The sequence below is a fragment of the Polyergus mexicanus genome, unplaced genomic scaffold, assembly GCF_030449975.1.
Source record: "Polyergus mexicanus isolate NDT 795.1 unplaced genomic scaffold, iyPolMexi1.0 SCAF_13, whole genome shotgun sequence".
Lineage (NCBI taxonomy): Eukaryota > Metazoa > Arthropoda > Insecta > Hymenoptera > Formicidae > Polyergus > Polyergus mexicanus.
Genome location: NW_027223333.1, coordinates 2,094,829 through 2,119,116, shown reverse-complemented (window position 1 = coordinate 2,119,116; position 24,288 = coordinate 2,094,829). Strand labels below are relative to the sequence as shown.

Below are 24,288 nucleotides of genomic sequence, written 5' to 3'. Positions count from 1 at the left end.
TCTATTTAAAATTGAACGCAGCCAAATTTGAAGAAATAATTATCTTAAATTAACGTTTTGATGAGATGGACGAAGGACTAATTTTGTCTCGGTTTTATTTAATAAATCCGTATCAATACAAAAGTATAGCTTTATAAAAATAAAGGCGTCTCGTGCCAAGTAACAATCGACTGTGGCCAAATGATTGAAATGACCAAGTGTTTCGAATTCACGCGACAGCCGTATTTTTCTTTTCGAGGAAATTCAAGTTGAAGAAAAAGCCACTTTCGACCGCCAAAGTGCCTGGTTACCGTACGTACCGTAGGTACGGCTTTTAGTTTACGCTCGTGTTAATGGTTTATTATTGATGCGACCATCGGGCATCGACCAAGTTACCGACGTTTCCTCGGTGTAAGAAGATTACAATATAACTTGGCGCTCCAAGTCGATAGGGCACGTCATCAACGTGCAACTTTCATCGACTTGGCGCGATTGAGATACGAAATGGTTGACGCAATCTCGTTATGTCGATAGAAACAATTCGTGGTATTTCGTACCTCCGAAATGAATTTCGGCGCACGTCAGAATATCCAGTTTATGAAACAAGATCGAAATTAAATGTGTTTATTCTCCGCGGTTGGGAGGAAAGAAAAATACACCGCGTGTTTTCGTAATGTTAAATTATTGACGATGAAGTGTCTTAAAATCGCTAAGGTTTATTCAAGTTCTTCTCATCATGAACTCCATTCTTCGTAAAGTAGAATTTCCCTTAAGCGCAAATCAAAGACATCCTTAAATCCTGATGATTTTTCGTTCTATTTTATTTATTATGAAACGTCGAGGAGAGAGCAAATTTCTGAAATATGAAACCTAACCGCACAAAGTTGAGATATTAGTAGTACTTGAGAAAAGTATTCATCTCTTATTTTTCTTTTACTCTGATAATAAAAAAAAATTATTTTATTTTATATAATCTGACTATAATTTTGATATAAAAAATTAAATATCTCGTAAAATATTTAGTTTTTGATAATCTTACCGTAATACTTCTATGTACAGAATAATGAGACAAATCAATTAGTATAAAAAAAAAAAAAAAAAAAAAATTGTTTTTAAGAAAATTATTTACAATGTATTTTTTTAAACAATTATTTGTTTTTTTTTGGCACTAATTAATTTGTCTCATTATTCTGTACATAAAAGTATTACGGTAAGATTATCGAAAACTGAGATTAAAATGGGACACCCTGTATAAATTCTGCCGATCTCATTGCAAAGATGCGATTTATCAAGAGAGAGAGAGAGAAGACAACGATCCCGGTTTTTTTCATTTAATCATCACGACTTGTACACGTTGTACACATCGCGGGCCATTTTCCTTTTACGAAGACGTATCGCTTCCTTTTTACCGTCGATTCGTTTCGAGGAAAAAAAAAAAAAAAAAAAAAACCGCGTTTCCTTTTCTGAGTTCAAAATGTTCGCGCAATGAACAGGGCTCGTCAATTTTTAATTAAATGTAAATTTTCCAAATATGCATAAAATAAAATGTGAGAATTTGAATTTCACACTGTTTCCACAATTCCATGATCTTTACATAATTTATAACGCTGCAATTACGCATGAATAAATTATTAATTTTTAAGAATAAACTATTTTATTGAAATTATAAAATAAAATGCAATATATTATACACATTATATATGAAACATTGTCCGGATTTATCCATAAAACTTACTCGTAATTCTGCATACAATATTTTTAAAAAATCGTAACCCGGTATGCGCAGAATACAATGCGTTGCCAATGCGCGTACGTATATATTTGTCTGTTTGTTATTTATGATATGCGTCTGCAAAGCAGGTGTGTTCACAATTGCGTATTCATAAGTGATTCAGATCGTACTGGTTACTAATTTCTAACCGTCATTTATACGGTGGTAAATTTATGGAAAATATTCACGTCGCATTTCATTCACCCACTTGTTTTAATTTTATATATATATATATATATATATATATATATATATATATATATATATATATAAAATGCAAATTATAAAATAATATGGCAAAAAGAAATTGTATGAATTATTTAATTATTTAAAACGCGATTTTCACAGATTTAACTGTGCAAAATTTACTCGTAATTCAACAATGTTGACAGTACTATCTCGCGTATCCGGACATGACGAAGGTTTTACGGTAGGGAGAGAACATTTGGCCGACAATTCACGCGATGCGGAATTCATTCGGAAAAATGGCGGCCGGGACTCCGTGGCCTTTGTTTAGCAGTTCTTTGTGCGCTTACCTTTTTCGCTGACGACGGACGACCGTTTCGAGGATATCCCAAAGGGCCGCATGGTCGCTGTCGGAGACCCAAGATGGATCTAGGTTCTCTCTCTCTCTCTCTCTCTCTGTTGAATTCGACTCCTCTCCTCTTCCTTTCCCACGTGTCCTCGCGCGAATATCACCAGCTGCTGTCACGAGTTTTACAGGCTGCTCCCGCCAAGTTCGTCAACGATTCGCGCGCGCGATCTCACGCACACCATTGCGCCAGGAATCACCAGGGTAAGGATGAGAAGCGAGGTGAGAACGGGACGAAGTAAGGCGAGAGGCAGGCGAGAAGGGGAGCGGGGGAGGGGGGCAAGGCAGGTCGTCTCAGAATCGCGCCGTTACCGTTAACGTCATCGCGAACTTTTCCTTCCTTAGGCGAGTAGGATCGAGGATTGCATCATCAGCGAGACCGTATTATCGTACGAATGGTCCTATATAGCCCCGCCGAGATAACCCCTCTCCTTCCTTTAACCTGTTCGAGGACAGAGAGACGCGCTGCGTAGTGAGAAAAAAGGACGATCTCCCTCTGTTTCGCGTTTCTCGATCAGTGTTTTTCAACCGGCGGAGAAACCGACGAGAAATCTCGAATGAACGATCGATAAATTTTAATCTCGGATTGTGACGTAAGAAATATTTCTTCGACCATTTATTTGTCCCTGGTAATCGTGTTTCGGTTTTTCCTCTCTCTCTCTCTCTCTCTCTCTCTCTCTCTCTCTCTTTTTTTTATCAAAGTGAAGTACGCGCCGGATAGGTCGAAAGTTTTGCTTCTGTCGCCGAGTATACCCCTCGACAACCTCTCTCTCTCTCTCTCTCTCCTTTGATGAAAAAGCAACCGTAGAAAAGCTTGTTTTTCTAAAGAGAGAAGGAAGTTGGGGAAATTAAGTTTACCGGAGTTTAACCGAAAAAGTGAAGTGTCGAATAAACCTTGGTTTCCGAAGCCGTGGTTGCCGGTAAGGAAGCGAAAAGTTCTAGCGATCCCCGAAGATCGAGTTGCCGGCGTTCGACGAAATTTCGTAATCGAGAAAACGCCTGACGCTGTATTCGGACGGTTTCAGTTGGCCGATTGATCCCGGCGCGATATTCACTCCGGTGAGAATTCAAAGTTCACGATTAGAAGCCGATCTTGCGCGGATATGAATTGGCATCGGGGCCGAGTCGATAATCGCGAATCAATCTCCTCCTCGCGAGTAACTCGAACGGAGCGCGTCTGTGAAATTTCTTACGATTCCCGATTACGTAGCCGATAAACGTCGAATAATACGATTACCGACTTCATTTCCGACGCGAGAAATTATCGGAATAATTTACGACGAGCGACTATCCGCACGAGTAGAGATAAAGAGGGAAAGGGAACGGAGAATGTATTGTATTTACTCGAGTAAAATCGAAAAATGCCGAGAGTTTCAAATTGAAAAATTCGTTTGCGAAGAGAGATAACTTTCTCGCGTCGTATTGCTAAATCGTCGATACTTTCGCGGGACAAGTATCACCGTAAAAATAAAACTAACTCCCCAAGCCAGAGAGAGAGAACAAAAACTCAACGTCACACAACGAAAACATATCACAAAAAACGCAAACGTACCAACAATTCTACGATAGAGGTTATATCGCCGCTCTCTGCTATCACTACGCAGAAGGCGAACGATCGCGCGATCGATGAATTCTTTACGAAACGCGAAAAATTTCCTTTCGAAAAACGTATCACTCATACGCGAAGTTAACTCGACGACGTCTCGCGGGCGACTGTGACGTCTGTGACCGCTACTCGCGGAATCGGGACTCACTCACTCTCTCTCTCTCTCTCTCTCTCTTCCCCCTCCCTCTATCGCCCTGAAGATCGCGCGGCTTCGTCGCGACTCGCGCTCGGCTTTCCTCCCGATTTTCTTCGAAAAGACAAAGACACTCTGCACAGAATAACACGATTTCGCGGGCGCTTGTCGCGATGATAGACTTGCCTTCGCAGGTACCGTAAGACTTTCGAAACGACGCGATCGGCGAAGCCGAGCGGGCGAGCGAGCATGCGCGCGCGCACAAAACGAAAGACAAGTCACCCCGACCGAGTACCACGCTTGACTGCGCGCGACCCGGCGCTAACTTCAGGCTTCACCCTCACGACTCCGTGTCACGGACGCGGCGTAGTTTACGCGTCCCCGAGCCTGCCACCGCCAGCCGGCTCCTGCGTTAAGGGCTTCCTGCGTTAGGGGGAGAAACGCTTCGTAGGGCAGCGGGACACACAATTGCGTCGTGGATATCAGTGTTTCTCAAAACGATTGTTTTTGACGAGGGAAACTTCTAGAAACGCTCACGTTTTAAGGATGTTCTGATTACAATAGTAGCTAAAGTACTGTCAAAATTTTAAAGAAATATATATTTTTCACATATGTTTGAAAAATCAAATAAATAAATTCGAATTATAAAAAAAGTTTTGACGTCTTCGTAAAAGAAAATAATTGTAATTAATACTATGTAATTTTCCTAATTTATGAGAAAAATTTTTGATCGCGAATATTTCCTAAAATCAAAAGCAAGAAACAAAAATAAACGAGAGAGAGAGAAAGAGAAAGAGAGAATATTTTACTACAATTTTTAAATAAATTTTAAACGAGCGAATGAATTTAAATCAAATTGTGCAGAAATATTTATTAGAATTTTTTTTTTTTTTATTAATAATTTAATAGTATTAAATATTAATATATGTGAAAATTTTTATCTCGTTGGCAATATTTTTTAATAAGTGATACAATACGCGATTTTCCATAAGAATTAATAGTAATTTCAAACTTAAATAATTTCTAAATCATTGAGAGAATTGTGCTCAGAGATATTGCACAGATATTTAGAAGAAATAATAGAACAATCTACGAAATTTTCATGTTCTTGTCAATATTACGACATATGACATGTCCTTAATGCTCGTACACTTTGTCATTTAAAAAAGGATGACAATTGTAGATATAACTTTCAATACGCACATACACAAATAAAAAATGTTTTTGATAAATAAATATTTCTACAAAGCCACATCTCATGGATTTTTTTGAATCTCGCATATATATTTTATGTATATTGAAGGCACAGAAATTGAATCTGTTCAAAAAGAGATTGTCTCTTTTATTTTTCATATAATCACGTTTGAACGCAATGATATTACACACGCGTTATTGTCGTGAAGATGTTTACGTTGATTTTTTTTATTTATAAAGTAATGCTGATATTCATAAATTATAAATTTTTCAATTATCTATTGATCTATAATTTAAAATATAATACTTGTATAGCTTAAAATATTCCGCTTGTATATATACAGGATGTCCCATTTTAAGGGACCCACTCAAATATTTCAGAAACACTGCGTTAAATCGAAAAATGTTTCAAACAAAAGTTGTGTGGCTTCAAGGGGGCCATAAGATGGTGACAATGAAACCCCCATTTTTTATTTAGTATTCTTGTAGCTGACATCGAGAGCTTTCCAAAACACTATAATAAAGTATTTTTTTATTAAGTACTTTTTGAGTTATTTTATATTTTAATCTGACATATTTTGATATAAAAAATTAAATGTCTCGTAAAATATTTAGTTTTTGATAATCTTACCGTAATACTTCTATGTACAGAATAATGAGACAAATCAATTAGTATAAAAAAAAAAATTGTTTTTAAGAAAATTATTTACAATGTATTTTTTTAAACAATTATTTGTTTTTTTTTTTTTGCACTAATTAATTTGTCTCATTATTCTGTACATAAAAGTATTACGGTAAGATTATCGAAAACTGAATATTTTACGAAATATTTTATTTTTTATATCAAAATATGTCAGATTAAAATATAAAATAACTCAAAAAGTACTTAATGAAAAAATACTTTATTATAGTGTTTTGGAAAGCTCTCGATGTCAGCTACAAGAATACTAAATAAAAAATGGTTCTTTTCATTTAAGATTTTAAAGTTGACCTTTACGTGACCTTCAAATGACTCTTCAAGGTCAAACCAATGGTACCATCTTATGGCCCCCTTGAAGCCACACAACTTTTGTTTGAAACATTTTTCGATTTGACGCAGTGTTTCTGAGATATTTGAGTGGTTCCTTTAAAATGGGACACCCTGTATATCAATATGTAAAATACTTCGGCAGCGAATTATCAATAACATAGTATTCGGCCTTGGCGGCGTAAACATTAGCGCGTTATTGTTTATGTATTACAGCTTACGGCCTTGTTATTGTATCATTCATATGACGAGCAATACTGATGCGAGACGCTCCGCTAAATTACGTACTTTTCTAAACGCGATGGGGACAAGTATCGGGAAATAATTTAATATGATTGATAATCAATTATCTTTTATATATTTTAAATAATACGTAATTATATTGCAACGATAAATCTCGAAGCACGTATTTCGCGTAATGCAATAAACGCATTTAATCAAGAATCGAAGTGACAGGAATCAAAATTGTAAATTATTGTTTTGTCGCGATATCTCTCTCTCTCTCTTTCTCTCTCTCTCTTTATAAACAATAATTATTTCTTCGAAAATACTTAAAGTTCAATTATATTTCGTGCGATTTTATCGTTCGATTTTCCCACGATCTAAATATAATTCGGATTGAGAACGCGTAATAAAATAATTGAATCGGAGTTTCGAATAATTAACATAACGATAAACTTCGAGATACATTAATCGTTTATTAAATAAAATCATAATTATGTGCTTCAACATTTATGAAATATCTTTTATCTCTATTCCTTCGACAATTTTAATCAAGCATAAAATATTCTACTATATTGTTTTAATATTTAGAAAGAGACGAAAAATCATTAATCATTTAAGTTTTAATATTTATTATAACAATTCTCTATTTATAACTATTGTAATTAATTATCTACTTCTTCGTATTGATAAAGTACAATAAATAATTGTGCAAATTTTACACATTGTAATATGCTCTACATTTCAATAATCCTCGAAGAGAAATGAAGGTCTCCGTCGTCTGTTTTTTTTTATTGCTTGTAAGATATAAATAATTCCCCGATTTTGAATTTATCACATTTATTGCGTACGTGTAATAGCTGCATTCAAACGCGATTTAAAAAAAATGAAACAAGAGGGACAATTTTTTTTTAACAGATTCAGTTTTCACGTCTCGAAATACATAAATCTCTGAACTCCATACATATTAAAGCGAGCTCTGACACTCCAAATGAGATATCGACATTGTATATCTGTGTTTTTTTTTTTTTTTTTCAGTAAAGTTTAATCAAAAAACTTTTTTCTCACATCCTATAAAAAATACGTTTAGTGCACGCTTACTTATAATAACACATGTTGAACTTTCAACAGGGCTTGTATAAAGCTTTCAATGCGCTGAAAGAATAAAGACTTTTTTTTATCTCTCTCTCTCTTTCACTTTTTTTATCTCTTTCTCTCAGATCTTTTTTTTTTTTTTACTACGAGGAGAGCTTGTGTGTAGTATGTACCATATAGAAATCAGCGACAGATAAGCTATGTAAGTTTAAAAAAATTCTTCTGATAAGATGACTTTTGTACTGATACGTCTATTCGATTAACAATGCATGAAGTTTACGATGGCACAAAGTTCACTTGACGAAATTATCGAACGTTCATACTATCGACGTGATATATTTATACGTGATGCATGAATCGCTCGATATATAGCTAGCAATATTTATTCTCGATAATTTTATTAATATACATTTAACAAAATACACATCTGTAGCTATGGTGGCGCAAAATTCTCCTAAAGGAATTATCACACGCTTGCACACAATATATAATATTATAATTTGCGAATATAATATGACAATCGCTCAATACTTTTTTCCTATACTTCCGATACTACACGTTTGCCGACGATATTTATTCTCAATAATTAAAAATCCAATAACTAAGATAAGACGAGAAATTCTCATGATAAGTAATGCCGTATCGTGATATTAATTATCCATGTAACGAGAACAATATTAATTACAATATTAATTATAAACCGATTCTATTCTTTCGATACTCACGATGCTCGAATGCGATTAAATCTATATTACAAGCGGCATCTCGACATCATAAATAAGCAATCCCGTTCAAATGATTATACGCCATGATAGTCATATTTTGATTCGCGTAATACAAACTCAGAATTCTAAATTTGGACCAGCCCCCTAATAGAATCGGAAATCGACATGTTTAGTGATTTTCATATTCGTCTAGCGTGTTGTGCGCGGTTACATGCGTATAATCCCGAGAAAGCCGAAAAAAAAAGGATAAATATTTAATGCGATATATATGATCCTCTCTCCAATTCTGTCGAACTCTCACATATTTTACGTATTTAGACATGTTGGAAATTGAATCTATTCGAAATGCATAAAATATGTGAGTTCTAAAAAGATTGGAAAATGAATCTCTTTAAATTGAACATTTCCTTTAATTATTTAATATAGGAAATAATATTTTTTTCAAATAATATTTGGTATTTGTCTCATAGAAAAAAAGTTTCTTATAATTCAACCTATTAGATAAATGATTATCTAGGTAGGTAAATGATTCGCGTTTCATAGCTATGCGTAATTTGTAAAATGTGACTAATAATTTTATTTCTATTACAAAAGTTTATTCATCTGTAATGGATTGGAGTCTACTAAATAACTTCTGTTTTCTATGAGACAAAACATTATTTTGATATTATTTTATACAGAGTATTCCGAAAATATTAACATTAATAAAGATAAAATAATTTGTATTGATATTCTTTTTAGTACAAATGTGTATGTTAAAAAAGTTACTTTTTTCCTATATTTATTATATATTTTAAATATATAATTTTATGTCTCTCTCTCTCTCTCTCTCTCTCTCTCTCTCTCTCTCTCTCTCTCTCTCTCTCTCTCTCTCTCTCTCTCTCTCTCTCTCTGTGTGTAATGATATCTAATTATTAGAAACATCATTATACCATCGCATATTAATTATTCATTTATATTTTACATCAAGAGGACGAAATTAAAAATAAGAACATTAAATTTATATTTGATAAATTTTAAACAATTTCAAAAAAGTTTTAATAAATTGTATTATATGTTATTCTTTTAAGATTATTATGAATTCCGTCAATTTATTGGATAATTAATGACAGAGCATGAATTACAATTTTCACAGCGATAATATCTGTCGTATACGATTTAATGTGGCAATTAATTTCGGAAATGTTTTCATAAATCTTCTGCGAAATTCATAACGGATAATAATACGCTTATACATCACATGTAACAATACGACAATTTAAGATCTATCTGAAGGGATATCTATCTGAAGGGATCTTTCCCTTGATTTGCCGCATTAATTAAAGTCCAAGAGCCCAAAACTGCAAGCCAATTGAAATTACGCGGTGGAACCGACTAGCACAGGAAAATTTTAATTTCCACGGAACTTTTCGGATGTATGCAAAGTGGCACGAGAGACGTAATTGTTCCAACAAGTTTTCATTTATCTGTGAAAATGGATTTCAAAAATGGCATTGTACCATCTCGTGAATGTTGATTCTCGTTGTTGCAAATTGTAAATTAGCGATGCTTATAAAAAATGCTCAACTTAAATCGAGCGCGAGGGTAAATGGGCCCGAATAAATTATCCGACACAATTCGTTTTACGTCGTTAGGTAAAAATAGTTCTATTTATAAAGGCATCTCTATATTTTAAAGGTTATTATTCTATCATTAACCTCGATATTATTTTTCTATATATTCAGCTTTAACAGCAAACTATTATATAATATATACAATAGCCTATATTTGCCTCTTGCATTCTGAGTATCTCTGTTAATTATAAATTTACGAAAAAATATTTTAAAACGATTATTGTTTAGTACATATACGTATATAAATTCAAAATTGAGTAAAATGTTGAGAAGAAACAAATTAATTAAATGTATAATAAAATGTTTTATATAGAATTTAATAGTATAAATTTGTGTATTTTAATTTTTATATCATAAAGATAGATTATACATATATTGTACATACATACATACATATATACACAAAAAAATTCAAAATTGAGTAAAATGTTGAGAAGAAACAAATTAATTAAATGTATAATAAAATGTTTTATATAGAATTTAATAGTATAAATTTGTGTATTTTAATTTTTATATCATAAAGATAGATTATACATATATTGTACATACATACATACATATATACACAAAGAAAGAGTAATTTTTTTCTGCGACAATAGATTTAACATTTTATCAAAAGAAGAGAGGACAAAAAATATTTTATTTACGTTTAATTATAAATACACTATAGGCATACATGTATGTACCATATACGTATGAAAGTATGTATATCTATATTAATAAACGTTAATATTATAACATATTTTTGCGATATATTACATAGATAGTCTTTCTGATTCTTTTTTTCGCTATATCCATTGTTATAATCTGGATATTATTGCATTTTCAGCAGAACTCAGAATGCAAGAGACGGCTTTTTAACGTTTTATATCGCACGGTGATTTATGACGCTGCTGGGAACAAAAAGCGATCATCTGCGAATGAAAAAAAAAAGCTGTTAAAATAAATTGCCCTTTGCATAAACTTCAAACAAATGTCCAACTATCCAGCACCCTCGCAAACGGTAAAACGCGGAGACGTCACCGCATTCATACCATATACGAATATTACACACAGGTGGTTAGGATGTTGTCGCGATGTAAAATTTCACATTAATTCTTTCTCGCTGCATTTCATTTAATTTTATCACTCGCGCGACTAGCAGCGAGCTACATCACTATCGACACTAAAAGGTAAAGCGCCCTTCGTTTATGTTGGAAAGTAACCGCGAATGCAAAGGCTGTAAGTCCGAGGAAACAGGTCAAGCAACTTTGTACAGTTTACCGGGCTTTCCACGATTTTCTCAAATTGGAATTGGCAATGAAGGTACTATGGCACCACGAAGCCTCTATCGTCAAAGGAAGAGTGAATTTCAAAAATTTAAAGATTGAAAATTAAAAAATTGACGCTGTTTATAGATTTTTCAAAACAAGAGAGAGACAGAGAGAGCCGTCACGCAATTAGTCGACATCGACTGGTTTAGACGCGCGAATCGATAAGTTTCATTTCCCGGGAACGACGATCTAAATGCGTTCTGTTCCGGAAATTCGGCGGAATCGCGATTTTCGAAAAATCTGCTCCGGAAATTGCGCTTTACGTGCGATCTGTCGCAAAAATTCGCGAGGCGAGGTCGCTTATCGTAATCTAAGATTAATGTCGCACATCGCGCGAGACGTTCTGTCGATTTTACTCAGGTATTGTATGCTCCTTCATGATTTATAGAGTACAAGCGAAAGCGGGATTTACTTCCTACGAGCCGCCGTGTATTGTTGGCGAAAGCCACAGTAAGTCATCATATTTTATTTACGTTGTTAATAATAATTGAGAGCAAAATCCAACTGAGAGATATAAGAGATATATATATATATAAAGATATATTCTCCGACATTTATGTTGTACAACAAGAGGGAGAGCTAAAAAAATAAATAAATGGAACCTATACAATAAATAAACTCTTTGTTACTAATTTTTTTTTTTCCCCCAGAATTAATAAATCGATTTTTTCAACGTAAATATTTAAGCTTGCATCTCCATTCAATAAATTAAATATTTAGTTAATATTTTTTTCAACAACATATTTTTACACTTTGTTAGCAAAAACATTTCAATTGTTTACGAATGCATTGCATCAAAACATGTAACATTGATACAAATCGATATAATTAATTAGCTAATAATACCCTGCTTCGGTTACACGCTTTTGCTCTTAAAGATTTATTAGCGGGAACATGTCAATTGTTTACGAATTAGTAACATCCATCAAAATACTTGACGTTAATGCGAACATAACTTTTTATATTAAAGACAATCGATCACGAGAGAAATATTCGATTATCGTGCCCTTCGTTTTGTGTTCAGAGAGAACATAAATTCTTAGATGTATGATGAGTCGAAATGTGAGAATACAGAGAGTTTTCTCAGAGAGTCTCGCGCAAAGGCATGAATAATACATCCTTTTGAGGGGCAGAAGAGAAGGAGGGTACGTTGGCTTTACCCGTTCCCTGCTGACTTTAATGTTTTTCGGGGGCCTTTTACGAGCCAATAACGAAGAGTCCCTTCGCAGAGGTCGACGCGGGATCGCAACGCCTTTCGTGTAATTGCAAAACATAATTTATTTACAGTATAGTTATAATATCCTCTCGACATGCATCGCATATTCTACAATATCCTCACGTGTACGCATTTAATATCGATTTCATCTCACGCTTGATTAAAGTTACTCCTAAAAATATTGTCAAAATACGTCGCTTTTCGATCGGTCGGTCGTTACGCATTAATAAACTCTTTACTCATTACAAATTTCTATTAATCGCTGATGAATCCTATTCGATCAAATTCTCTAAATATTGGCAATAATTCCCTATATTAATAAAAGATTGGAAACGAAGTTGCGTTTAAATTGGAAGTTGCGCAGAAATATCGCGGAGCAAGAAAAATATATATATTACGAAATATATTCATAATTCTGTTAATTCTGGATTGTCTAAATAGAGTTTTTTTATCGAAATTTATAACCGCTCGTGCGATCGATTAAATTTATTATAGAAACTGTATTATAGAAAAAAAGTTATTTCAATTTTTATCCAAGATTATCCTTATATATACAATTCACATGTGCACGAAATTGAAATCTATATAAAGACTGTCTTAGAGAATGACAAATCTGTACTTCAATAATATATATAACGGTATATATACAATATAATATCTTTCTTATATCTTTTATTATCTCTTTGTTTTATCATCTATTACTTTCTTTATTATCTCCTGTCTCTCTTTTGTTGTTTTTTTTTTCTTCATATATAACAAGATGCGTGTCGCGCATTTATGCTCCTACTATTACTATATTAACATAGGTATCAAAGTTTTTAGAAAATAACATAAGTGTGACTTTAATTACTATGACAACCTACGCTACCGCCAACGCTATCCTTCATTATCTACGCCCGCATTTATAAGGGTCAATCTTATATATTTTCTGGAAGAGAAAAAACAAGGGGAGATCATCCTCATTTTGCACATCTGGAACTTATTCGCCTGCGTGTCCTCCCTGCGTCGTCACTTGCCTTCTTTGCAACAATGAGAATTTCGGAGCGTCTCTACCTAAGGTATTGAACGTGCCGGGAAAATAAATAGCAAAAACCGCTTTACGCGATGGGCGGGCAAGGGAAGAGGGAAAATAAGAATTCCGTGACGGCACAAGCAAAAGTTACCCTACCTCTCCCCTGCCGGATATTTCTTTCCCTGACAGTCTGACAAGCGGAGAATTTTCATTCCGCGCGCGCATATAGCTCAAGGTGATGTTCCTCTCTGCGGCACACCGGCTATACTCCTTCGCGATACATTAAATTTTAATTTGTCATTCAGTTCCTTTTCCCCCTTTCCCTTCTCTTCAGTCGGTTTCGCGCGACGATTCTCTTACAATGACACGGAGTCTATTATTCGTCAATCGCGACGTACCGGTGAAAACCGACGACAATATCGTGATCTTTGTCTGAAGCTTCCGGTTCATCGACCGCACACAAAAATGTCCGACCAATATATTACGTCCTTCTTCATTTCGTTTTTAATACATCTCTTCTTTCCGTGGCAATTGTTTCGTGGAAATATTTATCGGCGTCGATCGATTTAGTGCACGATGAGAATTTTATAATTAGAAATTTATATAGATAATAGATATATATTGTAGTTATATAATGGAGATTTTATGACGCGCCTTTTTCAATAGTGCCGTTTTCCTATCGAATATCGAGCTCGCGAATAAATTTCGGAAAAGGTTTTTAGAGGAAAGCATTTTAAGCATAAATAAAATAGAATTAAAGTTATACGAAAGTTATCTTATATCATACAGAATATACATGTATATATGTATAGATCATATATTGGTATAAGATATCAAGGTAATATTATTTATTTATTGTTAACATTTAGAATATATTCTTATATCAGTCTTGTACCATTTCTTTTCCTGACCAATAATTATTTCTCAATGCAACGTGTAGATCTTATGTCAAAGTTTATCGTGCGAAGACCATTTCCTCGAACCCCTCCATCGGCACACTTGTTGCTCAAATAATAGATACCGGATGGAGAAACATATTGCTGCTACCCGCGTGTTTCCTATGCGAATCTCACTTTTCCGTTAAGCTGATTTCCATATTTCGCGCTCGCAATGCGAATCTGTCATTAGACGCTGGGCTTAAAGTAAAAACGCTTGTCAAACTTCCTCATGCAATTTAAGGATCACACAGATTGGGAAGTTTCTACTCTCAATTTTTCAACTTACTGTGCAAGATGCACATGCTTTGAGAAAAATAGTAAAATTTCTCAACCACACTCTTTAAAACTACACGATGTACTATACGGACCTCGGAAATGGGATTTAAAAGTAGCTCTTTAAAGAAGCAAGAAAGTTATAGTCTCTTCGAGTTAAAACGAAAAGGTCTCAAATGCGCCTTTAATGACGCGTCCTTTAACGAATTTGCGCTTGACTTTTCGTTCGCAAAAATTTAATGGCAAAGTAATTACAACTTTAATGCTCAAAGTTAAATATCTTCGTGATTACGAGAAAAACAGAGATACCATATATATATTGTATATATACACTTATATTTTTAAAAATTATTAAACCACTAGTCTTTGAAATATTTTTCTTTTATCTTATTCAAATCATGAATCTTGTGATAATCATATAACAATATATTATAATTTATAATAATAGTTATATATTTTGAAACTTGAGCAACAGAAAAATTCAAATTTAAATAATCCGTTGATAAAATTTTATCCTCACGAATACAAACGCACATTGAATGTAATGATTTTAATAATTCAACACAAGTCGTAATAATGAATTCTAGCAGCAAAATCATCAAGTTAATGAATTAAAATCTCATCCACAAGGAGATGCAAGAGTCGGAATAATCTTACCTTCACATTAATTTCTTATATGGATAACACAAGTCGATAAAATAAAATTATTCGTACGTTATAATCCATGAAGTTTCCTGATACGAGAGATTGCTGGACAAGCGGTATTGTTAAAATGCGAATGAATGCAGATATATCAAATTGTATTCGTGACCTCGAATAAAGATGAACGCATCACACGATTAAATCGTGTAAACGTGATATGCCGACGTGAGAATATTAATTAATTAGCATCCCTCAAATATCCTCGCTGAAATTCTTCAAATGCTCTAATTCAGATCACGTGTCTTAAATATGGTGTAAGTAGTGTGCTCCATTATTTACCTAAAATCCGAATTACACATACGTTAACTTGATATGTGGGCTAAAGTAATTAAGTAACATTGCGAAACGCATAACTAAAGAATTTTCTAAGATAAGAATAATGTTACATTGTCGACTTGCATTACCATGTATAAGAAATCAATGTAAGTAAGACTATTCCGATTTTTACATCTCCTTATGAACGACATTTTAATTCATTAACTTGGTGATTTTGCTGCTAGAATTTGCATTATTACGATCTATGTTGAATTATTAAGATACCTCAATCATTTCATTCATGCTTGTATTCATCACGATAAAATTTTATCAATGGATTATTTAAATGTGAATTTTTCTATTGCTCAAATTTCAAGAGATATAATAATAGATATTATAATATATTTATATTAAAATTATAAATTAAATTTTAAATATAAAAATACAGATATTAAATTCATATTACTTTTGATAAAAATAGATTAGATTACATGTGACAATATCACTTTTTGATTTTATGAAACTTCAATATCATATAAAAATATATCTTGAAAAAACGATTTAAAGTAATTTTATTTGATTTCTTGTAAATATGCATTATGTGTGTCTAGTTAACGTAGTAAATTATACCCACAGTATTTTATAACTATAGTTTGTTTTTTTAAATATAGGAAATTAGAAATAGAAAGGTAAAACATATTTTCATAATGTTGTATAATATACATTCATATATCATATATATATTTTAATTATTATAAATATGAATTATAATTAAATAATAGCTTGACATATATACCCGATCTAGTGGTCTAATGTACCACTACTGTGACATTATGTTAATTTATTATTTGTACTCTTAGTCATCAGGAATATTCTCTAGTCCCTGTGAAAGAGCAATTATAAACATGAATATATATACTCACATTTATAAGTTCTCTCAAGTTAATGATATATACAGACAATATATTATCTTATATAAATATATTAATCAACAAATTACCCTGTTTTTCCATGGAGCTCCATCAATGCGACAATCTCTCGTAAACATATTGCGATCCCATATGTCTCTCATATCCCTACGCATTGGCTGAAAAAAGGAAACCAGAGAAGTACTATTATAATTTCATTCAGATCTATTTGATATTGTATGTACTATTTTCTGACATAATTTTTCTTATGTTTAATTTGTTCAAATGATGTCAAAGTAAAAGATAGCAAAGTATTTGCACGAAGGGAACACGATAATAAAATTGAAATTATGTTCTACTGTCTAATTAACTCCAAGTTAAAACAAAGAATAATTACACGCATAATTTTCTATTCGGCTAAGGCATATCGAGTTCACTGTTCGAATTTCTCAAATTCTACAAACTAAATATTACTATTAAGTTAAGTATATTTCTTAAGCATAAGATTTATTCCTTTTTTTTTTTTAATATAATATCGAATTCGAAAAAGTTACCTTGTATTTAAATACATATATATATATATATATATATATGTATGTTACTGTTAGATAACATTATTCCCCCAATTTCCTTATGAAATAAATTCGCACGTTGAAAGGTTATATTATGCAAAATTCAAAAACTTACATTTCCAAAGAAATACTGATTTATATAATAGGCTGCAAGTTGAGGTACAACAGGTACTAAACCTACAATAACCATCGATGGAATTATTTCGTACCACATTTTTCTGAAATTTTTACAATCTGACAGAAGCGTATGAGAATTCTCCCTTTCGTAAAGAATCAAGGCGATATATAACCTAACCTGTGTCTACGCGCAAGCACATTTATACAGATGACATGTATAGAAAGAAAGAAACGGAAGAGAGAGATAAATACAAGATATCAAAATTTTTTTTCTCAGAGTTGAAAAAAAGATGATGTGCGGAATTACTTTTTATTTAAAATATAATATTAATGAGATAAATCCCTTGCTAGAAATAAAATTATAATCAAAGTATTTCTCCAGTACTTTATATAGTTCTCTGCTTTTTTTATTTTCCTTACACACACACATATATATATATTTATAATATTTTTATTTTTATACATGCAAAATGAAATATAAACCATATATCTCAAGTTTTGGAAAGAAATTCACAAAAGGAAAAGCAAAACTCTGTAAGAATATGTAGAATATGTGAATGGATTCTTGTATAAATTATAAAATTCATATCGTAAAATTTTTTTCGTCACACTTTTTCAAATTGTGTGTCGTAGACTTCGCCTTTTCCCAAATACATCGTTACTGTGCGTTTTACTGCGATTTTTGTTTCGAATATTTTTATGCCGTACAAAATGATAAGCAATAATAGATGTAATATCTTCATGTCTAGTAATGTCGTATATGTCTTCGATTTTATTAAAATATCAAATAAAGATTTGCACTTACCAAAACTAACGCATATTTGATGAATCAAATCAAATGATACCACATAGGCTGCGGTCGAAACGACCGCTAGAGATGCTTCGGAGTGTTTGATTGACCAATCAGGGCAAAGAGAGTAAAGATTTCTTTATTCTAATTGGTTAATGCAATGCTTCAAAGCATCTCTAGTGTCTTCTCGACCGCAGCCATAGACATAAAATACATAGATCTGTTATTTTCGAAGCCGAACCAAAAGTCTCTATTTATTTATTTCTAGGGACTTTAGCACCCGAAAAAAACGAAGAAGATCGCATTCCGATGATTCCGATGTATGTAATGTAGTATGTCGTCCCTCCTTGCCAATATTATCAGCTGATATCGGCAGCTAATGCCCATCTATATATTTTATGTGTCTATGCGTACAACACGATCTCGTGTTGTCGATAAAAAAAATCGTACTGATGTATTTTTGATATTTGATAAATATTTTTTTATATCATCTATGAACTGATATGAATCTATGAATAATTAATGATAATCCAGAAATCAGATGACCGTGCACGTGCGTATCATTGAATATATATGTGATTTCAGTTCGATAATTGTAGGAAAATCCAATATTTATTAGATATTTCGTAGAGGACTGCATTAACCGAACGAAAGTTCTAAATAATTTTAAAGATCTAAAGAAAATGTATCGATTATGTTAAATCGACTTGAATTGATTAGTCAGAGATATATCTCGTTAAAAATTTTTTTGACTTTGTTGAAATCTGAGATAACGCTCTTGAGAGGAATCGCGGATGGTTATGGTGTCCTGGCACGACATGCGTTAACATTAAAAGTTCACAGCATCGCTTGATATATATATATATATATATATATATATATATATATATATATATATATATATATAAGATATATCATTGCAATTCTTGAAAAGCTCGCGTACTTATTAGATTTAATAAATTATTCTGACAAGATGTTATATGTAGGATGATTTGTAATATCAAGATAAAACTAGGGTGCGTTTGTTCTATGAAATCGTTTTTTTATCTTGTTAAAAATCACGCGTATTGAAGATGATTTTATATATTTTTTCAGGGAAATATTCGACCACCAAACATGTTGCTCAGAATATATTCGATATGCGTTTTAACATTGGACCTCATAATGCTCCTCTGTGGAATATGTTATACAATCCTAATCGCAATCTATAGAATGTTTAGACCGCCATCCTTGAAGAATCTCAATTTTGAAGTTGCTATGGTAATATTGCAAACATATAATTAACCATATATGATTAACTGTCATAAATTCAAACTTTGTTATAATTATTAATATATGTTAGTATACACTAATGTATGTTATAATTTAGATTGTAGGTGCAGGACGTGGGGTAGGTAGGGAACTTGCTCTACAGTTATGCCAATTTGGTGTCATGGTTGCTTGCATAGACATTAATGTTGAAAGTTGTGTTGCCACTGTACAAAGTGCTAAGCAAATACATGGAACATGTAAGAGTTACCAGTGTGACGTGAGAGACAAGGAAGCAGTATGTATTTCTGTTTTTAAGTCACATTCATATTGATCCTTAACAATATCTTTCTAGTTCCAAGTATATTGATTTATTTATATTATTATTGGTATATTGATATTAAATAGGTTGTTCGAACAGTAAATCTTATTAAGAATGAATTGGGAGATATTACAATGCTTTTCCATTGCTGCGGTTTGCCCAGCCCATTATGTACATTAGTACAAGCATCATCAGAAGTAAAAGATATTATGGACTTAACAATCATTAGTCATTTTTGGGTAAATGTCCTTTTGATGTGTATTTTGATGTACAAAATTTGGAGAAGTAGGTATACTCAATAATGTTATTTTTATAGTTGTTGGATTCAGTTTTGCCATGTATGCGACATGCTGGTAAAGGTCACATCACAATCTTGTCTTCTGTCGCTGGTCTTTCTAATGGATCGAGTAATCGTAGAACCAGAGTTCCTTTATCTACTGCTCAATTTGCACTACAAGGATTAGCCGAGTCTTTACACATGGAACTAAGACATTCAAATAGTAATATCATTGTTTCATTGGTTCATATATATTCATTTATTGTTGGGACAGAAGCTGCAAAAGATATACGTTTTAGGTAATAAATGCATTTGAAAGCTGTATATTTCATTTATATCATTTTTGCGTTGTTACATATCGTATGATTATTTATTTTTCTAATTTCTAATTTTCTAAAATATATTTTGTAGAATACCAAGTTACTTTGGTACAATATCTGCCGCAGAAGCAGCTAAACAAATTTTAGATGGTGTTCGCCGAAATTATGCAGAATTTAGTGTACCAGGATATCTGCTTTATCTCGGACATGTTCTTAGGTCATCATTCTTGTCATTTTTTTTTTAAGTTTATATATATGAAATAATAAATGAGTAATAAGCTAACTAGTTTCTTATATTTTCAGGATTCTTCCAAAAAAGGCATCCTTTATGTTACGAGATTTGTTAGACACTGGAGTTGATTTTGCATGATGTTATATACAAGTAATATTTTTTTTATATTTTTTTAACATGATTGCGATATTTTGATATGTGCAAATACGCTTACTTTGTTCCTTAATGTGCATGGAACTCAAAACTGCTATTTTTTAGTATATATAATGATTTTATATTTACTTATTTTTCAAGAAGAAAAATATATATACAGCAAGAATGAGAATTTATGCAACAAAAAGTATTTTATTATTTTCATTTGGTCTTTGAAAAAAATTATACATGCTTTATAGAAAAAAAATTCTATATTATTTTCATATAATATTATCATGTTATATTTAATTATATTTTACGTACATCTTTATGGTGCACAAATACAAAAGTTACAACTTGCAAAGTATATTTACAAAGATGTAATATATACATATATTGTATAATATTGAGACTAATTTGTAGATTTTAATTTTCATATATAAGCAATACTAACAACTATATAAGCAACAAATCAATTATATTAAACTATTGTATACTTTGTATTATTTTGATGTTTGAATTAATGATTATATTATTTATAATGATCACAATGCAATAGTAATTTTTAAATAGATTTGCATTACTATATAATAGTTGCTTAACTTGCAATATCATACAAATAAGCAAATAAATGATTAAAATAGTCGCTCGCTTAATTAGATAACTATCTTTTGGAAAAAAAGATTTCTGCTAAGTCCAATAATTGAAGATGTGTATCTTGATGAGGATCAATTTTGTTTGTTTTCTCAAACATTTTACTTAATATACACATGTATTTGCACAGTATGGATATATATATATATATATATATAGTGTGTGTGTGTGTGTGTGTGTGTGTGTATACACATATCCGAGAGAGATATATATATATATATATATATATAATCAAGCGTCGCGACGCCAAGTACATATAGATTATATAATATAAAATATACATACATTCAATATAGAGACATATATCGTATTTTTTGGCTAATTTACGATTTTTATATTCTACATGATAAATAAGAATTATAATTATCCAACTTAAAATTACTTATTAATGTTTTGTTTCTTCAGCTTTATGTTTTTTTCCTTTGTGATTACGAATATTGAGCGTTTGCATATAATATCGAAGCTTTTAAATAAAAAAATATATATAAATTACGAATAGCTGCTCATGACTTGCTTGATGATTGGTTCTAATACTGGATGCATTCTCTCCTTTAGATTATTTCTTTTACATGCTGGTTATAAAAAGCTGCTTCCAGTTTGTACAGAGTTCAATGGTTAGCAATAGAAATAGACAACAATCAGTAAGATTTTTTTAGATTTTTTTCAGATATAAATATATTTTTGATATCGCATCTAATTATAAAGTTAAAATATTAAAAATATATGGAAATGTTCACAATTCTAAATGTTATACTATATAAAAAAACATGCTATGAATACGCAGATGTCGATCAATTTGTTGATATTTTTCACTCTTTAGATATATGAACATATTTTTGATATTATATCTAATCATAAAGTTACAAAAAAATAATTGAATATAAAATATGTTTTATAATGTCAATGAAGAATAACCTTTTGTCTCTTTTCATTCAAGCTTTTTGTTTAGGTGAAGCTTTGTGCTCTATAATCCAGGGATGTTTCTTAACTTCAGCCATAGAAATTCGCTCTGTACTTCTTTTTTTGATTAGCTATAAAGGTAAATTTATAAGTTAAATATATATTTTAATTATATATATTATAATATAAAAATATGAAACAAATACCACCTTAGATATAAGGTCTTTGGCTCCAGGTTTGATTTCAACCGGCCATTTTATATGTATGGTTTTTATCTTTGCATATGTTTCTTGTGTAGAACCACTTAAAAAAGGTGGCTGTCCTGTGAGGAACTCATAACAGAGAATTCCCAAACACCAATGATCAACATAAATGTCATATGTCTGTCCCATCACCATTTCTGGTGGCAGATAATCTAAGGTTCCACACAATGTATTCCGTCTGAAAGAATAGAATTTTAATATTAAATTAGCTTTCTAAATCTGAACAGAATAAACTTTTTCAATATTATCAAATAAATAATTTCTTTAAAACTATAACAAAGCATATTGTGCACAAAGTATTAGCTAGTAAATTAATGAAAACATGAGTTTCAGACTTACTTTGAGGATGGTGCATGCACAGACCATCCAAAGTCTGCAAGTTTTATATCTCCATCATAGGTGAGCAATAAATTTTCAGGCTTTATGTCTCTATGAATCACATTGTTTTTGTGACAATATTCCAAAGCATCGGCCACTTGATAAGTATATTTAGCAGATCTGACAAAATATTTGCAGCATAAATAGCTTGCAGAAATTATATATACAATAATAAGAATAGAACTGTAAATGCATACAAGTGCTCGTTAAATCTCTCATCTGGTTGACGTTTTAACTCCTTATACAATTCACCTCTTGCGGCAAATTCCAAAACTAAATAGATTCTTTTAGCATCATGAAAGTATGTTAATAACTGAAGGATATGTGGATGTCTGTAATAGTATATACAAATAAATGAATATTCATCTAAAAAGATATTTATATAAACATGTCTTAAAATGTGATGAACATACCTTAAATGTGTCTGTATTTCAATTTCTCGCATTACTTGCTTCTCCACTCGTCCTTTTACCAATTCAACTTTATACAATGTTTTTAAGGCAACCATATAATGAGTAGTCTTCTCTCTAGCTAGATACACACGACCGAATTTTCCTCTCCCTAGAGGTGCTCCAATTTCAAAATCTTCTAAGCTCCATTGGTAGCTATTTAATAATATAAAAAAACTGTGTAAATATTTAGAAGACTATTTATTTGATAATAATATGTTTTATGAACTTTCTATCTTATATAAAGTTACTCGGACAAAATTTGAAGTCTAGCAATAAAAGATATTAATTTGTTATTAATTTATAATCGATTTAAGAATCCTCTATTAATATTGAGTACATAGTAAAGCTATTTGCTTATATGCTTATAAGGTTAATAAAGCTTATATTATTTAAATACTCTTATATAATATTACGATTTTAATATAGCAACATATTTGTATATACTTTCTGCCCCTGTTTTTAATGTGATCCAACATTTTACGACTTGCTTCCTCAATAGCTTCTTTATATCCAGATATGGTTAATGGCATTTTGAATGCTTGTCCGCTTTCCATTGTATAAATAATATTTTGTACAATATCTATGTTACTGAAAAAACAATGTGTGATGTAATATATATATATAAAGTCTGTCTACTTTTATTCTTTCTCTATTAATATTAATTGTGTAATATTATTTATGAAAAAAACAGACAATTACATAAATAATACAATATTTTAAAATCTAATTTATGATAAATTAACGAATCTATTATTGTCATCTTTTTCATAGATATTCTCTTTGAAAAATAGAAAATTTCCCAAGCACTTACGATATTTATTAAAGATTCATGAAAAAATTCATAATAATATTATTATTTACTCACAATGTTGTTTTGAAACGCGATAAATACATTCAATTCATGTCATCACATATGTCTCATGTGTTTGTCTGTAACTGACATTCTTTTCCCTCGCATTTGAATCTTAAATTTTAACGTCATAGATAAGCGACATCTACATTCAATGGATACAACTAACAATAAGCTGATCAGTACTCTGCGTTGATACCACTGCTT

The 24,288-nt window shown here is 31.6% G+C and overlaps 3 protein-coding genes across 8 annotated transcripts in view; 1 reads left to right on the top strand and 2 right to left on the bottom strand.

The window, feature by feature from the left end:
* Lapsyn (Leucine-rich repeat activity-regulated protein at synapses) overlaps positions 1-4,367 on the bottom strand; it is an 86,270-nt gene extending 81,903 nt beyond the window's left edge. The window contains exons 1-2 of one of the 3 annotated variants that reach the window (XM_070306096.1): positions 3,895-4,367; positions 2,287-3,164 (exon numbers count right to left, since the gene is read on the bottom strand). In XM_070306096.1, the coding sequence (XP_070162197.1) occupies positions 2,287-2,338 (52 nt within the window). In that variant the 5' untranslated portion in view covers positions 2,339-3,164; positions 3,895-4,367. Of the gene's footprint in view, positions 1-2,286 lie in introns of all 3 variants that reach the window. The other 2 variants (XM_070306097.1, XM_070306095.1) reach the window with 2 other exon arrangements.
* A 14,092-nt stretch (positions 4,368-18,459) lies between these two features.
* Positions 18,460-23,114, top strand: LOC138938837 (17-beta-hydroxysteroid dehydrogenase 13). 4 transcript variants are annotated; one of them, XR_011447761.1, is made up of 10 exons: positions 18,460-18,606; positions 19,149-19,313; positions 19,423-19,599; positions 19,710-19,862; positions 19,940-20,199; positions 20,312-20,437; positions 20,524-20,602; positions 21,794-21,879; positions 22,188-22,277; positions 22,437-23,114. XR_011447761.1 is itself a non-coding variant. In XM_070306162.1 (7 exons), the coding sequence occupies exons 1-7, from the start codon at positions 18,595-18,597 to the stop codon at positions 20,588-20,590; spliced, it is 960 nt and encodes a 319-aa protein (XP_070162263.1). In that variant the 5' UTR covers positions 18,460-18,594; the 3' UTR covers positions 20,591-20,855. The 4 variants fall into 4 exon arrangements, 1 of the variants encoding a protein (XP_070162263.1); XR_011447762.1 differs by lacking the exon at positions 21,794-21,879 and having other exon boundaries at positions 22,437-23,113; XR_011447763.1 differs by lacking the exon at positions 21,794-21,879 and having other exon boundaries at positions 22,176-22,277; positions 22,437-23,113.
* On the bottom strand, positions 21,445-24,181 carry Aurb (aurora B). Its single transcript, XM_070306161.1, has 7 exons — positions 24,097-24,181; positions 23,676-23,819; positions 23,193-23,384; positions 22,977-23,111; positions 22,741-22,899; positions 22,348-22,579; positions 21,445-22,269 (listed from the first exon to the last, which is right to left on the bottom strand). Exons 1-7 carry the CDS (start codon positions 24,123-24,125, stop codon positions 22,171-22,173), a joined length of 990 nt encoding a protein of 329 aa, XP_070162262.1. The 5' UTR covers positions 24,126-24,181; the 3' UTR covers positions 21,445-22,170.
* Between the last annotated feature and the right edge of the window lie 107 nt (positions 24,182-24,288).

What these genes read in the sequence shown, in the direction of transcription:
- LOC138938837 (XM_070306162.1), top strand. An exon ending in CAATCATTAGTCATTTTTGG is followed by an intron (nt 19,863 to 19,939) that starts GTAAATGTCCTT and finishes TTATTTTTATAG; the next exon opens with TTGTTGGATTCAGTTTTGCC. An exon ending in TATCTCGGACATGTTCTTAG is followed by an intron (nt 20,438 to 20,523) that starts GTCATCATTCTT and finishes TTATATTTTCAG; the next exon opens with GATTCTTCCAAAAAAGGCAT.
- Aurb (XM_070306161.1), bottom strand. Translation starts at nt 24,125, where the DNA reads ATGTATTTATCGCGTTTCAAAACAACATT. An exon ending in TCGCGTTTCAAAACAACATT is followed by an intron (nt 23,820 to 24,096) that starts GTGAGTAAATAA and finishes TTGTTTTTTCAG; the next exon opens with TAACATAGATATTGTACAAA. An exon ending in GAGAGATTTAACGAGCACTT is followed by an intron (nt 22,900 to 22,976) that starts GTATGCATTTAC and finishes ATATTTTGTCAG; the next exon opens with ATCTGCTAAATATACTTATC.